Source organism: Magallana gigas, chromosome 2 (genome assembly GCF_963853765.1).
Source record: "Magallana gigas chromosome 2, xbMagGiga1.1, whole genome shotgun sequence".
NCBI lineage: Eukaryota > Metazoa > Mollusca > Bivalvia > Ostreida > Ostreidae > Magallana > Magallana gigas.
The window spans coordinates 54,775,796-54,790,201 of NC_088854.1; the positions used below are offsets into that span (position 1 = coordinate 54,775,796).

Below are 14,406 nucleotides of genomic sequence, written 5' to 3' on the forward strand. Positions count from 1 at the left end.
AATAAGAATAACCGGTTGCAGTAAAATCATTTATTTTGAAAGAAAACTGTTCACAAAATAGAACTATTACACAGCTCTTGAACAACACAATTAAATAAAGATGAATGTAGTTATTTTGACTGTTAACATAAGATATTTGGCGGAAATTAAGTTTTTTTACAAGTTTGGTTCGATTTTCTTTAGCTTTCATCTGATTGTGCATATTTACACACTTAAAACATGACAATGTACATAGAACATGTGTTGCTTAAAATCACACGATGTATTGTCGTACGTATACTATATAGTATCATACACAAACATATTCTAGATATGTTGGACTGTATCTGCAAAAGACAGTTTCATTCTTGCGGCAAAATGGTGATGCTTTGCCCAGCTATAATATATTACATACTTTATACCCAAAAACTGATATTTACTAAAAATAAATTATTAATCTCGGGGCTAGTTTCTCGAATCTTATACAGTGAAACAATTATTCAAATATTCTTTTATTTATAAAACTCATAAAACATTTCAAAACATGAACACAGCAGTACTGTATTGAAAGTCAAATATATGTTTTAACGTTCGACCATCGTACAAAATTCCAGTTTGACATGTTCCCCTTATTCTTGCTGGAATAAAACATAATACAGATACAAACTATTTAAATACCCCGTAAACGGTTTTTAAAGTAAAAATTGAATACGTGATATTAAATATTGAATAGGAATATTTCATATTTGTTTTTTGTCTTCAAAGCATTTCTTTATACTTTGTACTTAAATATTTAAAGGGGATAGTACAAATTGTACTTTTACCCTAAATTCTGACGAAGATTTCTAAGTTTACTTTTAAAAAGTAGAGTATTCTTAGAATAAGGTGGTTTTTACACTGACATTTCAGTTGATGAGTTCAGTTCTTTAATTCACATACACCCAGTCAACTCCCAGTAGTTGCTGCTTTTATAGTACGCTTGGGCCGTATTGGGGCACCAGTAACACCAAGTTGCGCTGTTCATTGGATAAACTACTCCAAAACAACTGGGTCCCATATCCAAACAGTACTGTTTACAGGCCTGAAACGTCTTATATCCGACCCACTTTTCAGATGTACAGTATGAGTATTGAATTGGGGCCAAGTCTAAAATGAAAAATGGAAGTTATTTTAACTTGATTATATTTAATGAAAAGTCTGAAAAAACTAAAGCTTAAAATTATACAGCTATCTCAAAGAAAATTGTTTTGTTTTAATAAACACAACTAACCGCTATCAATTGACTCATGTAGTCAAAAAAATAAAATATTTCAAAAAAAAAAAAAATACATTCAATATAAAGATAATCAAATTGAATAGAGTAGTAGAGGATATATCTATATATACATGATACACATATGTATATATATATATATATATATATATATATATATATATATATATATATATATATATATATATATATATATATGTGTGTGTGTGTGTGTGTGTGTGTGTGTGTGTGGTAAAAACCTACTAGGTACACAATAATTTCCCTTTATCTATCTCGACGTATACGGTATTCGTTGCATTTAAATCAAAGTATAGTATATATATAAAAACCTACTGATACACGCTGTCTGGGCCGAGTTGATACACTTAGTATCTCCAGAGCACAGTTTGCAAGAAGATTGCCCCTTTTGATCTTGGTACCGATTCGCTGGACAGGATACACAACTAGTTTGTTTCCATTTACTTTGATAGGTTCCAAGTTGACAGGATTTGCACGTTGCTTTCCCGGCAGAGTCTTGGTATGACCCGGGAGCGCACGATGTACACGAGGTCTGTCCCATGGACGATGAGTATGTCCCCACTGAACAAAGGGTGCAGCTTGTCTGGCCACTGTCAGGTTGATATGTTCCTGTGCTGCATTTCGGACAAAAAGCACCACCTGTGAATTTTTTTAAAAAATAAGATGAACTAATTCACGAAAAATGTTCAACTTTAAATGAATATAATACCTTAATTGAAAGAATAACAAAAAATCATAATAAAGGATATCATTTACATATTCAATTTTACTAACTGCATTATTATGTAAAAAGACAATCAACAGACACACTAAACAGAGGTTCACAAATTCTTAATAATGTATAATTAAAATGTGCCTTCAAAGTAGAAATATGAGGGAAATTATATATCGACCTAAATTCGCACAAATAAAGCAAATGAACTTTATTGATAATCTTAATTTTGATATGATACATTTTTAATTAATTAATAAAAATAGATTTCAATAAATTTGTTTTAACAAAATGAATGATATTTTTTACTGATGAAAAGCTTACAACAGAACTTTTCTTCTCTTGAACGTAAAAAATGGACAGAAAAAGGAACTCCTACCTTTAGTACTTTGATAGGTTCCTGCTTCACATGGTATACAACCAATCTGCCCAGTGTCTGCTTGGTACATCCCAACTGGACATAATTTACAGGCGGTTTGCCCTGTGTTATCTTGGTACGATCCCGCACTGCATTCTGGACAGATGTTGCTACCTTCAGTGTAAGAAGAACACAAATGTTCAAAATGTTCATCTGATTTTTGTGAAACTATTCAGTGTGTACTGCTTACTCTGCCACATGACATAAGCTTCTATAAACTACATCTGTGTTCGAATTTTCTTTTTGGAAATCAATAATTGCTGACCTTTGACAACGTTTCTATAGTATGCCTTAATAGTCTTTTGACCTTTTGATTTCTTAAATTTTATTATCTGTATTTTCTTATCTATTTTACAATCTTATTTAACTTCATGTATAATGATTGTATTTGTATTTGTGTAGTCTCGTTTATTTTTGGTATGATTATTTTAACATGAAGAGATTCTCAAATGAAGCAATTAGGTTTAAGCATTTGAAAAACTGTCTAATGTTATCAATTTTAAAAATAAGTGACAAATTTATCATAAGCTTAATATGTAGATTTCAAATTACATTAGAACTATTTATGCGGGTTAATATCAATCCATTATCTCGATACAAAATTAAATCAATTTTCTAAAAAAAAAACCAAAAAACCCCCAAAAAACAAAACAAAACAAAACAAAACAAAACACACCTACGAAAGTAGTCCAGGATTTCGATGGTTTTATTTGGTTTTATGTCGGCAGATCTCCTGTACCACACTTTTTATTTGTTCTTCTTTCAAAACAATAGTTAACATGATTTGATGACAGTATGGAAGCAAGGAAGTAAATAATCACAAACCTTCAGCACTTTGGGAGGTCCCAACAGGGCAAATCTTACAAGAAGTTTGTCCTGTTTCTGACTGGTACTTCCCTGCCGGACACAGTACGCACGCGGTCTGTCCGGTGTTGCCCTGGTATGAACCAGTATTACACGCAGGACAAAGGTCTCCGCCTAGAAAATCCAAAATGTAAAATTGATTCTCTAAAAGATGAAAATACTGATGAAACACGACATCGACAATACTGTACGCTATATTCCTATATTAAAGGGGCATGGTCACGATTTTGGTCAACAATTATTTTTTCGATTTTGATGTTTACAATGCGTCAGTAAGGCATTTTTAATAGGCAACCAAATTTGAGTATCATTTGATGAGTTATAAGCGAGTTACAGAGCTTACAATTCTTCGGTATGTAAACAAAGCGTTTGTTTACATTTTGAATGTTGAAGTTAAAATTCCAGTTTTTGACCTAAAATAAATGCGTTTATCGTTAGGAACAGTTTATTTATGCTTTAACGAGGCCGAGTACAGAACGAGTACGCATGCTTTCGCGCAGCGTTTCATTTGTATTGTGACGTCATCTTTTTGCTTTGTTGACGCCATGGCGTGATAGTATTAACTGCAGATATTCAGCAAAATTTGTTGAAAATAGCTCGTTTGGTGCGTAAAATTGATATTGTTTTGTGGAATAAACATAAATGTCTCGAAGTATAAGCTTTATTTGGGCTCGGGTCGAAAACGTGAAGAGCGTTCAGCAAGCCTAACCCTCTGTCACGTTTTCTTAACCTAGGAATATAGCTTAATTCATATATTTCAAGACAGTTACCATGTATTTTATATTAATGACCCTTAATATGTGATGCTTTATTTTATTTACTACCTAAGTATGTCTGAATGTTTTAATAATACTATAAAGATCACCATTTCGGCCTTTGTCTAATAAAAACAGCAATTATCTGACAAATCTTGTGTAATGTAATTTTGGAAATTGGGCATACAAAAACAACTTGCAACAAACCAGGAGGTAAAAGGTTTTTTTATTTGACCATTTGATGCCTTTTAGCAATAACTTGAATATGTAGAAAAGAAAAAGAAATCCCTAGGGCAGAAGTTTTTAAAAAATGTAAAAAATATGCAAAAATTATATATTTCAAGCAAAATCCCATAGGGTCCTATGTTAAAAATTAACAAACTTTAAGATGACCCCTTAAACAAACGGTGTGGTAAATGTCTTATTTTTTTTTATCCTAAAATAATAATTATATCGGTAGGAATTCATGTTAAAAATTTCATTCAAAAATCTAGGGCAGAACAAATTAGACCCGGCCTCGTTAAATGAATAAAAAGATAGATAACTAAAAAAGGTGAAAAAGATTTTCTACTGGTATATTGAACTTATGTGAACAAAAACAGGGCACGAGCCTTGTTTACATGATGAAGAATTGTGAGCCCTATATCTTGCTTCAAACTCAACGACTGGTACCAAAATTTCATTTGATCATTAGAAATGCATTCCTAAAGCATCGCAAATATTAAAAACAGAAAAATAAAATTTGACCAAAATCGTGACCATGCCCCTTTAATAAAAAAAAATACGTTTATTCTATTTTCAAAATTTGCAATTTTCCTTTATCTTTATATAAAGCTCCATCGCCAATAAGATTTATAAATTCATTTATTAAATGGTCACGATCGTTAAGCTTTCCACGCATAATGTCTACCTAATACCGAAAACTAAAAGTCCCATCATGACACTGATACTCATCTTTTCACATACACATGCACTTAATGAATATATTTAAAACTCGCTCTGTGATACACTGTACATTCATATTGATATAATATTCCATATATTCCAAAATAAAAGTACAACTTGTGGTATGAAAAATAGTTTATAAGTATCATATATATCAAATGGTAATTCGCTTTGTGGTTATCATTCTACGCTGACGCTTAGGTGAGCATTATAATTCAGGATCTCCTACTGAGTATATTTTTATTTAAAATTAAATAAACATATATTTAAAGATTACTTTATCATAGATTATTTTTGTAGTAAAATTTTTAGAAAACAAAAATTTGAAAATTTAAACGAATGTACACTAAAAGTTAAAAATCACATGATATTTGATATTTACTGAAAATAAAATCTTTTAATTGAGATTACCTTCGTCATTCTGAAAGGTTCCCACGGGGCAGAGTTTACATGATGTCATTCCAGAAGCAGATTGGTACTTCCCTTTAGGACAAAGTATACATGTGGTTTGTCCTGTCTTGTCTTGGTATGATCCAGCATTACATTGAGGACACGTCTCTCCGCCTACAGAATCAAATAAATTTTGGAGGGTTTATTTTTATTGTGACCCGCCAAAAAAGTTACTATCAGATTTCGATAATGCAAAACATGTTTAATTGATGATTTAATGCCATAAAAACACGGTTTGGATTGGAACAATCCTTATTGATAGAGAATGCAAGCATAATTATGTATATTGTCCTGATCCTCGACTCCATCGGGGTGGGGGGGGGGGAACTACCACATAATTTATGAATAATATGCTTTAGATATTTCATTTGTGGTACTTAAATGCATACAAATATAAATACTACAACAGCTTCATTTGTTTTTCCGTATACTGACAATAAATTTAGATATGTTTCACCTTCAGCATTTTGAGCTGTTCCAATGGCGCATATCTCACAAGAGGTTTGTCCTTGATTAGACTGGAACTTTCCTTTCGGACATAAGATGCAAGTGTGCTGTCCTGTTTTATCTTGATATGACCCTGGATCACATGGGGGGCAAGTTGCACCTCCTTTAAAATAACGGCATATAATATCACACTAAACACGAAGGTCGGAAAATAAATTGGTACAGCTTAGTAATTATCCTAATGAAGATAGCAATTAGTATTCATTATCAATATGCAATTTTCAAGTTAAATTTTGGCATGTTACCCTCGGCACTTTGAGCTGTTCCAATGGCGCATATCTCACAAGAGGTTTGTCCTTGATTAGACTGGAAATTTCCTTTCGGACATAAGATGCAAGTGTGCTGTCCTGTTTTATCTTGATATGACCCTGGATCACATGGGGGGCAAGTTGCACCTCCTTTAAAATAACGGCATATAATATCACACTAAACACGAAGGTCGGAAAATAAATTGGTACAGCTTAGTAATTATCGTTATGAAGATAGCAATTAGTATTCATTATCAATATGCAATTTTCAAGTTAAATTTTGGCATGTTACCCTCGGCACTTTGAGCTGTTCCAACGGCGCATATCGCACAAGAGGTTTGTCCTTGATTAGACTGGAAATTTCCTTTCGAACATAAAATACAAGTGTGCTGTCCTGTTTTATCTTGATATGACCCCGGACTACACGGAGGACAAGTTGCACCGCCTAAGTACCAGAAACAAATAAATGAAGAAAATATAGTTATCTTGTTATTTGAAACTATTATCTTTTTAAATAAAACGTCTTACGAAAAAAAAACCTTTTACATGGTTACTGGCGTGATGTCTCTTATTTCAGTTCAATAAGTAAAACATAAATTAAGCAAGGACAGTTCATTTGCAGTAAATGTTTGCTTAAACTTGATTATATAAAATAATTAACCTTCGTTGTTTTGAGAAGTCCCTATTGGGCAGATTTGACAAGAGGTCTGTCCAGTGTTTGACTGGTAGTTCCCCTTCGGACAGAGAACGCAATTTGCCTGTCCTGTCTTGTCTTGATATGATCCTGCACTGCAAGGGGGACAATTTGCACCTCCTGAATAAAAGAGAATATACATTGGATGGACGTTCTGGGATCTACAGTTCCATACGGGTTAATGAACTTGCAATTTACGGCGTACAAGAATTTGTGCTACTTATGGACTGTTTAACCTTATTTACTCAGTAGAAACTCAGTTGAAATAATGAGTACCCTTCAATTCTTCAGACAATTCATAACTGATGTCGTCCTTTCACTTGCCTTAGACTTTCTTTTAAATACGCTAACCGACATCGGAAAATTAAGCATGAAAAATCCACAAACAATTCAATTTTGACATGTAAACTAACTTCATAACCTTCATTTTTATGCGCCGTATGTTGCATGTTCACACGTACAAAACTGTAGCTCCAAAGTCATCCATCAAAATGGGTATTTTTTCAGATCGAGAGCTAGAGTCCTACAGCCAAGTTAAAAAGGTACATTGGGTAGTTTTTCGTTTTTAAATGTAAACCTTTTGCGCCACTAAGCATACGTAATCCTTCATATTATCCATACCATGAATAAGCTGAAACATGTCAAATTCAAATTGAATTGAACTGAAACATTAAAAATGCATTAAATCCAGGTAAATACCAACGTTACCTGATGAGGGCTGGTGGTGTCCTACACTGCAGGGTATACAGACGAGAGCCGCCACCCCAGAGTAATGACCAGGTGAGCAGGCAGGGCACGACGATTGGCCAATCTTGTCCTGGTAGGTCCCAGCCACGCAGTTTGTACAAGCAGCCCTCCCAGGGGCGTCAGCAAACATTCCCTTATCACAAGGCTTGCACGAAGCTTATTAATAAAGGGAAAAAATATATATATAAAATATATATGAGTTATCATTTAGCATAGATTTGATTACCGCCACTTTATATGAAAAGCTGATGTTTGCCTGAATAGATTAAAATATTAGGTGAAATAAGGGTTAACGTGAAAAGAAAGTTCCATACAATTAACTAGAATAAACTTAATAGAAATATGCATGAATTACTAGTCTATTTTACTAAAAATTACTAAAAGGTATGTACTAAAAATGCTATATCAAAGTTTGTTTACATTTTATCGACCTGAAATACTATCTCATATTTCTGTATTTGAATATAAAACTCAAACACTTTAATTATCTATTAAGAATTCAGACATGACCTATATAGTCAAAAGTCTCTGGTAGCCTATAATACTGGTTAAGATAGGAGAGAATAGTTAGTGTTTTGTAATAGAAACTACAGCACTTAATTCATACTGGTACAATAAAACCGTAAGTGAAGGGTAGCATTTTGACAGCTTTTCCATTAATATTATTTCTATAAAATTTGGGACACTTTTTTGATGTACACACTTTGTCCGATCTCGTCTTGGTAATGCCCTACACTGCACGGTTTACAGGCAGTAGCCCCTGACTGGTCCTGGTAAGATCCCGCGGCACAGAGGGCACACCATTGTCTTCCAGAACCTGCGTTGAATTGTCCCGGGAGACAGGGGAGACATTGTCCATCCCTGCCGTAGGTTCCGGCCGGGCATTCTTGAAAAATAAAATCACAAAATAACACATGATTATGTAATTAATACTCAATCAATAACAAGTTATTAACACCAGTTGTTGTATTTCAGGTATCTTCTTTTATCTATTCCTTGTCTACTTTTAGATTTTCGACTTTTGTAAACTCCACCGTTCGTTATTGATAAATATAGGAAAGAAAAAAAATGAAGAATCCAGTACCTGTAGCAATACAAACTGCCTGTCTATCAGTTTCCTCACACTTGAAAGACTCTGAACAAGAATTGTTTTGACATTTCCCCAATGAATCCTGAATAAGATAAAACAAAGATAGAAAAAATGCGTAGATTTTAGCAACTAAATCTACATCACAAAATGTTTATTAGCCTTATATGACACAGTGGGTATTTATGTACCATATATAGGCTGGTCATTTGGATGTAGGCAGATGCTTTCTTTTCTGTACCATCCACGGTGACATCAACTGCTTCACTATTTAATTCACAAATAAAATGGTCTCTGTCAAAGTTAACAGACATGCAATAGTTGGGACGCGACAAACACTCCTTGATGCAAGCATTGGGACCGACATCTCTTAATGTGGCCACTAAATAACCGTCAAGTTTGTATCCATCCAGATAATTTTCATTGCACACTTCAAATCCTAACAAACTTCTAAAGAGGGAACACCAAAATAGAGCTTGGAAAAGAACGTCCATATTCCTGTCCACTTCTGGTTATTTTTACTCTTTTTGGACTACTCATTGCATCTATATATTGACGGCTAAGTATCATAGCTGAGTAAACAAAGTAAAGTACTCAAACAAACGATGTCCATTAACATAACGCCATCTAAAATCCGATTCACTAGAACTTTTCGAGGAGGCATTTTCAGACTTAAGTGAATTGACTTTCAAATTGACCAATCTATCAATAAATGTTTGTTTAGAAGTACTTTGAACAAGCTTGATTGATATTTTTTGAAAAATAAATACATACAGAACCGATCAAACATGATATTTTAATACACCTGACTTGTTTGGCACAAATATTACAATCAAAAGTACTTTAATATCCCTAAAATAAAATTTAATGATTGTTTTTGATCTGTAGATTATCTGGTTGACTTTGAAAGTAGAATTACCCTATACCGTACTACGTACAAAGGAATCACTCATAAACTAAACAAAGGATAACCCTGAAGGAAGCCTATCTTTTTGTGAAAAAATTCCGAGGACTCTACTTTTTTAATTTTCTCTTCCATGTTAATCTTAATTGCATATTCCTACAAAACTTTGAAAAGTACATATAATTGCTTACAATCTGTTAAAATATCCAACATTTATCAAAAGAGGATTTAATTTATCTTGTATCAATTTTATTAAGATAAGAACTCTGGGAACGACACGAGTTTATTGTTTAACATATTTTAAATCTATTCAGGGTTTAGTTGCTTTACTGTATTTATGAAACAAGATAGTGGTTCTTTTTTATAATTGAGGTAGATTGATAATAATGTATTAAATTGATTTTTCTGTTTCTTATGGTTTTTTTCAATGGCAAAAATAATAAACAATTTGTTCTTCTGCCAACGTCACAACTACGTGCGCCTGAACGTTTTTATCATCTACGTTAAAATTTCATACTATTTATTGTTATCAAAAATTATTTAAAATGACGTCCATTCATCAATGGTTGGTGTAGGACAAACCGATGGTCTGCAATGTCTTGTGAGAACATATCAAAATATAGAAGGACAATCCTTTTGTAAGAATTATACCATGGATGCATATCAAGATCAAGAAGGACAATTTTCTTGTAAGAGTTGTTCCGATTACAAACAATGCACGAATCGAAGCGGAAAAAAATGTTACAGTTAGCTGTATTCTAATTGTTAATACCGCATGTGAACATAAAGTAGCAAGCATATAAATTTTAAAAAACATGCGTAATAAAACGACAACTTTCCAAATTTCTTCTTCCTCTTCTTCGTCGTCGTCGTCGTTGTGCTTGGTTTTATATTCTTATATTGAAAAAAATGATGGGTTTATTGACTAACCTCCAAATAATGCATTTACATGTATCAATAATACTTAAATTTCAGACCTGAAAATACATGTCAAACAGAGCGGTAAGGACGGAATCTATCAAGGGCATTTCCATTTTAATGATTGCAAGGGAAAATGTCAGAGAAACCCAGTCCGTAGGAGAGTTACTTTGTCTCATCATTATTACTGTAATTCATTACTTCGTCATTCATGGACAAAAGGAGCGCGATTCAGATAACGAAAAAGATTTCTATGAATATCCATTTGAAGGCCATCCATAGTGTCTCTTCTCTAGAGCTTGTGTTAATAATGTCTATAAAGCAAAGAGGAAAATCCCCAGAATAAACTTGATCTGTATTTTTAGCATAACTGTGTATTTTGGCAATTAGAGATGCATATCATATTTCATTCTTGCAGATCGGAATTAAAATGTGAAGAATATCCTCCTTTCTATAAATTATTTTGATTGTTTGTTTGAGTTGAATGGATAACTTCCTTTTGTAAAAGGTTTGGTGTATTTTGTTGGCCAAACCTACTGCTGCACTGTTGATGATTTACTAAATGTATGCAATCTCACATTTTCATGTTAATATTCAGTATAACTTCATCTGGCATTTTTTATAAATGCTCTTCACACAAGCCAACTGAGCTGCAAATGTGCTTCAGGTTCTATTCAACAGTAATAGTAATAGTAGTGTCATTTAAGGGGCTGTCTCAAAATCTTTTTAATATATATCAAATCATATGAGATAAATAGAACATCTATAATTGTGTGATTTTATATTTGCTTTACCCAACTTGTTGAAATGGTTATATTCGGTTGACAAGCCTCGCGAATATATAAGCCATTTCAATGAGTTGGATGAAGCAAATATAAAATCACACAATTTAGATATCCTCTATTTATCAGACCCATTAATTTCTCCCAATTCAGTACACAACTGCATTGCCGAATGAGATTTGTTCAAACGTTTATATACTGTTGAATCATCATTGTACGGAGGGAGTAGGCGGGGGGGGGGGGGGGGGGGGGGGGAGTTCGTGGCTTTTGTGTGTAACCTCTGCCCACGTACGTGTATACAATCATTTTTTAAATATATATTTACGACATTGCTACAGGAAAATGTTGGCTACCCACGAACATTGACCCCCTCGAATAAAATTGATTCCACAGTAAGCTCTAATTTTTTTTTTTAGATATTCTCCACACGTTTCCACACCCTTTTTAAAGCGCTAAGCATAGCTGCAGCGCTTTTTTGTCGCCAGATTTCTAAACCTACTTCCACTTTCGTTTTCGCGTTTCCTATATACCGCCACCTACTGGCGGATGCTGGAGAAGTCGTATCCGTACTCTGGAAAAATCATAACCATGCAGTAGGGAGAACTTAATTATCTTCAAGTTATCCTGCATGCAGATGCATTTGTTCCTCCAGTATTAAATTAACAATAAGTTTCATTTAAATGTCATTATTATAATTATATCGGATACGGGTGCTCCAAAAGCCATATCATAATGATTTATTTCGAGATAAAATGGATGTTATATGCATTAGGTTGTGTTTTATGTGTTTAGTAATAATTGGAATAATTGTACAATATCAAGGTTTTGAGTGTTTTTAGATGTTATGTGGTACAGTTATGAAGGCCATGTTTAATATAAAAATGTAGAATTTATATATATAAAAATTTTCAATTAACACCGGGCCCTTTCCACGATAATTTGTGCTGCTTTTTATAAACATTATTTTAGGCTTTGTTTCCTGTATAAAATATTTCAGAAATATTTTTCTTTCAATTTGCATTGATATGTAATTTTATAATTATCCAAAACCAATGATTTGATTATTATTTATGAAAAAAAATAAAACTGTCGAGTTACTTGAAATACTACAGTAAATATATGTAGCAATCTTTATAAAATGATACCAGCTAACCTCGTTTAATTTGCAAATATGATTTTATTAATGATTTAATTTATGTGCAGTATGGACAAATTATGCATTAATAAAAACACTTAGTAACAGTAAAAATGTGTAAGATTCAACATTGCTATGAATTAAATATAACTTTTAGATATTTAAATGAATTCGCTTATTATGTGATATCCATTTTATTGGTATATATGAAATAAAACTTCTTGCCAATTTAATATTGCTTGATAACGTTGAAAATATACTAAGTTTTCTATCTGAGTTCGATTTTTCTAAAAGAACCCGTACCCTATTACATGGCTACGGGTTTTCTTTAATACGACCTCTGTTACGCTGGTGAAAACAGTTCCTCCATCAATGGCAACTTCTCGGGCCTTTCTGGCAGACCTTGTATGTATTGCAGGTGTCACTGCAGTATTAAAGTTTACTATATATCCCTACCATAAATGCCCATCTTAAGATACAAGTTAAAAATTCAAAATAAACTTCTGCGAAAATCTTTTTGATATTTTTTAAAACAACACTTCTTCTCCAATTTAGTATCAAAAACACAAGCAAGGCAAGAGAGTTTTTTTTACGTCGAAGTTACACGTGTGCTTGAAAAGCACAAGACCACAAGTCAAGAACTTATCACCCCTCTTCCCATAAAAAACAACACACATCACAAAAAATGACCTAGCTCGCATTGTTACAAAACGTGAATAGTCAGACATCTTACACATTATTTTTTTTTCATCCATAAAAAGGTAGCCTCTGTTGCAGGCGAAAACGGCCCAAATTCGAAGGAGAATTCGGGAATGGTTTTGCCTCAGCTAGGTTTAGACGTGAACCTAGTACGGTGAAATACTGTTGTGACATCTGCATAGGCGTCCATGACAACATCCTTTTAATAAAACTTGTTAAAAACACGATACTTTTTACGTCTGATGAGATGTGAGCTAGACTTCATCAAATTTGATGATATACCCTAAAATATACCTCAGAAGAGACCGTCTAGTTGATGCTTAAATGAAAAGAAGCGACTCCATTTTGATATTCTAACATCAGGTAATGTGAATACATTAGGGGTCTTTGCATGGTGTATTGTAAAAAAAGGCTGGAAATATTGTTCAAATACCAAATCTTATATTTTGAAGAATAAGTTGCATTCCCTGCAAGGAAGATCTGTCTTTATTTTCTTCACAAGATGCACGCACTCTGCAGCTCTGCTAAACAGTTGCGAAATCTGTTTAAAACTAATAAGCAATATCAATATAAAATTACTACAAATGATATCGATTTCCAGAAATTGCTAAAATTTTAAAATCAAGCATTTTTTCGACATGGCTTAAGGCAGATTGTTATACTGTAAATTGTAAATTTTGACTTTACAGTCAAATGGATATACCATTTATGCTTACATTTATTGCGAAATGCTTTTATTATGATTTTTTTAAAAAGTCTGTCATCAGTATTTTGTTTTCATGTAACACGACAACATGCATTAATCATTAAAAAGAATTATGCATTCTATAACTGAGACACATCCAAATTCTACATCATTTCTGAATTCTGAGTAAGTGCATTTTTCTCAATAACGAACAATATGATTCTTTACATGTACTTTCATATCAATCGATATATTTTTAACACTTTCTTCCCGACTTAGCGCTTTTCAGTACTTTCAGTACTTTGATTTACAATAGTAGTCACCGACTGGTTATGTGGATCTGAAGGCTAATATTTATAACTTTGGAAAGGTATTGAAAATAGCTATTCAAGCATACTGTCATATACTGATTAATGCAAATCGCGTTGTGCTACAATGCACATTGCATATCGAAGGCTCAGCCTTCGTACGTCACAAGATAGCAATTTGAACATGTTGGTAAATCATTTTTATCAATCGATTTGGTACAATATCATCATACCTCAGTGGTTAAAATATCGGGCCTGTAATTACAAATCATCATTTG

The 14,406-nt window shown here is 33.0% G+C and overlaps 1 protein-coding gene across 1 annotated transcript; it reads right to left on the reverse strand.

The window, feature by feature from the left end:
• Window positions 1-33: 33 nt before the first annotated feature.
• On the reverse strand, window positions 34-9,197 carry LOC105332149 (major surface-labeled trophozoite antigen 417). Its single transcript, XM_066077305.1, has 13 exons — window positions 8,889-9,197; window positions 8,695-8,782; window positions 8,314-8,496; window positions 7,572-7,766; window positions 6,831-6,983; window positions 6,462-6,614; window positions 6,167-6,319; window positions 5,872-6,024; window positions 5,376-5,528; window positions 3,226-3,378; window positions 2,362-2,514; window positions 1,586-1,909; window positions 34-1,125 (listed from the first exon to the last, which is right to left on the reverse strand). Exons 1-13 carry the CDS (start codon window positions 9,189-9,191, stop codon window positions 911-913), a joined length of 2,379 nt encoding a protein of 792 aa, XP_065933377.1. The 5' UTR covers window positions 9,192-9,197; the 3' UTR covers window positions 34-910.
• Window positions 9,198-14,406: the final 5,209 nt, after the last annotated feature.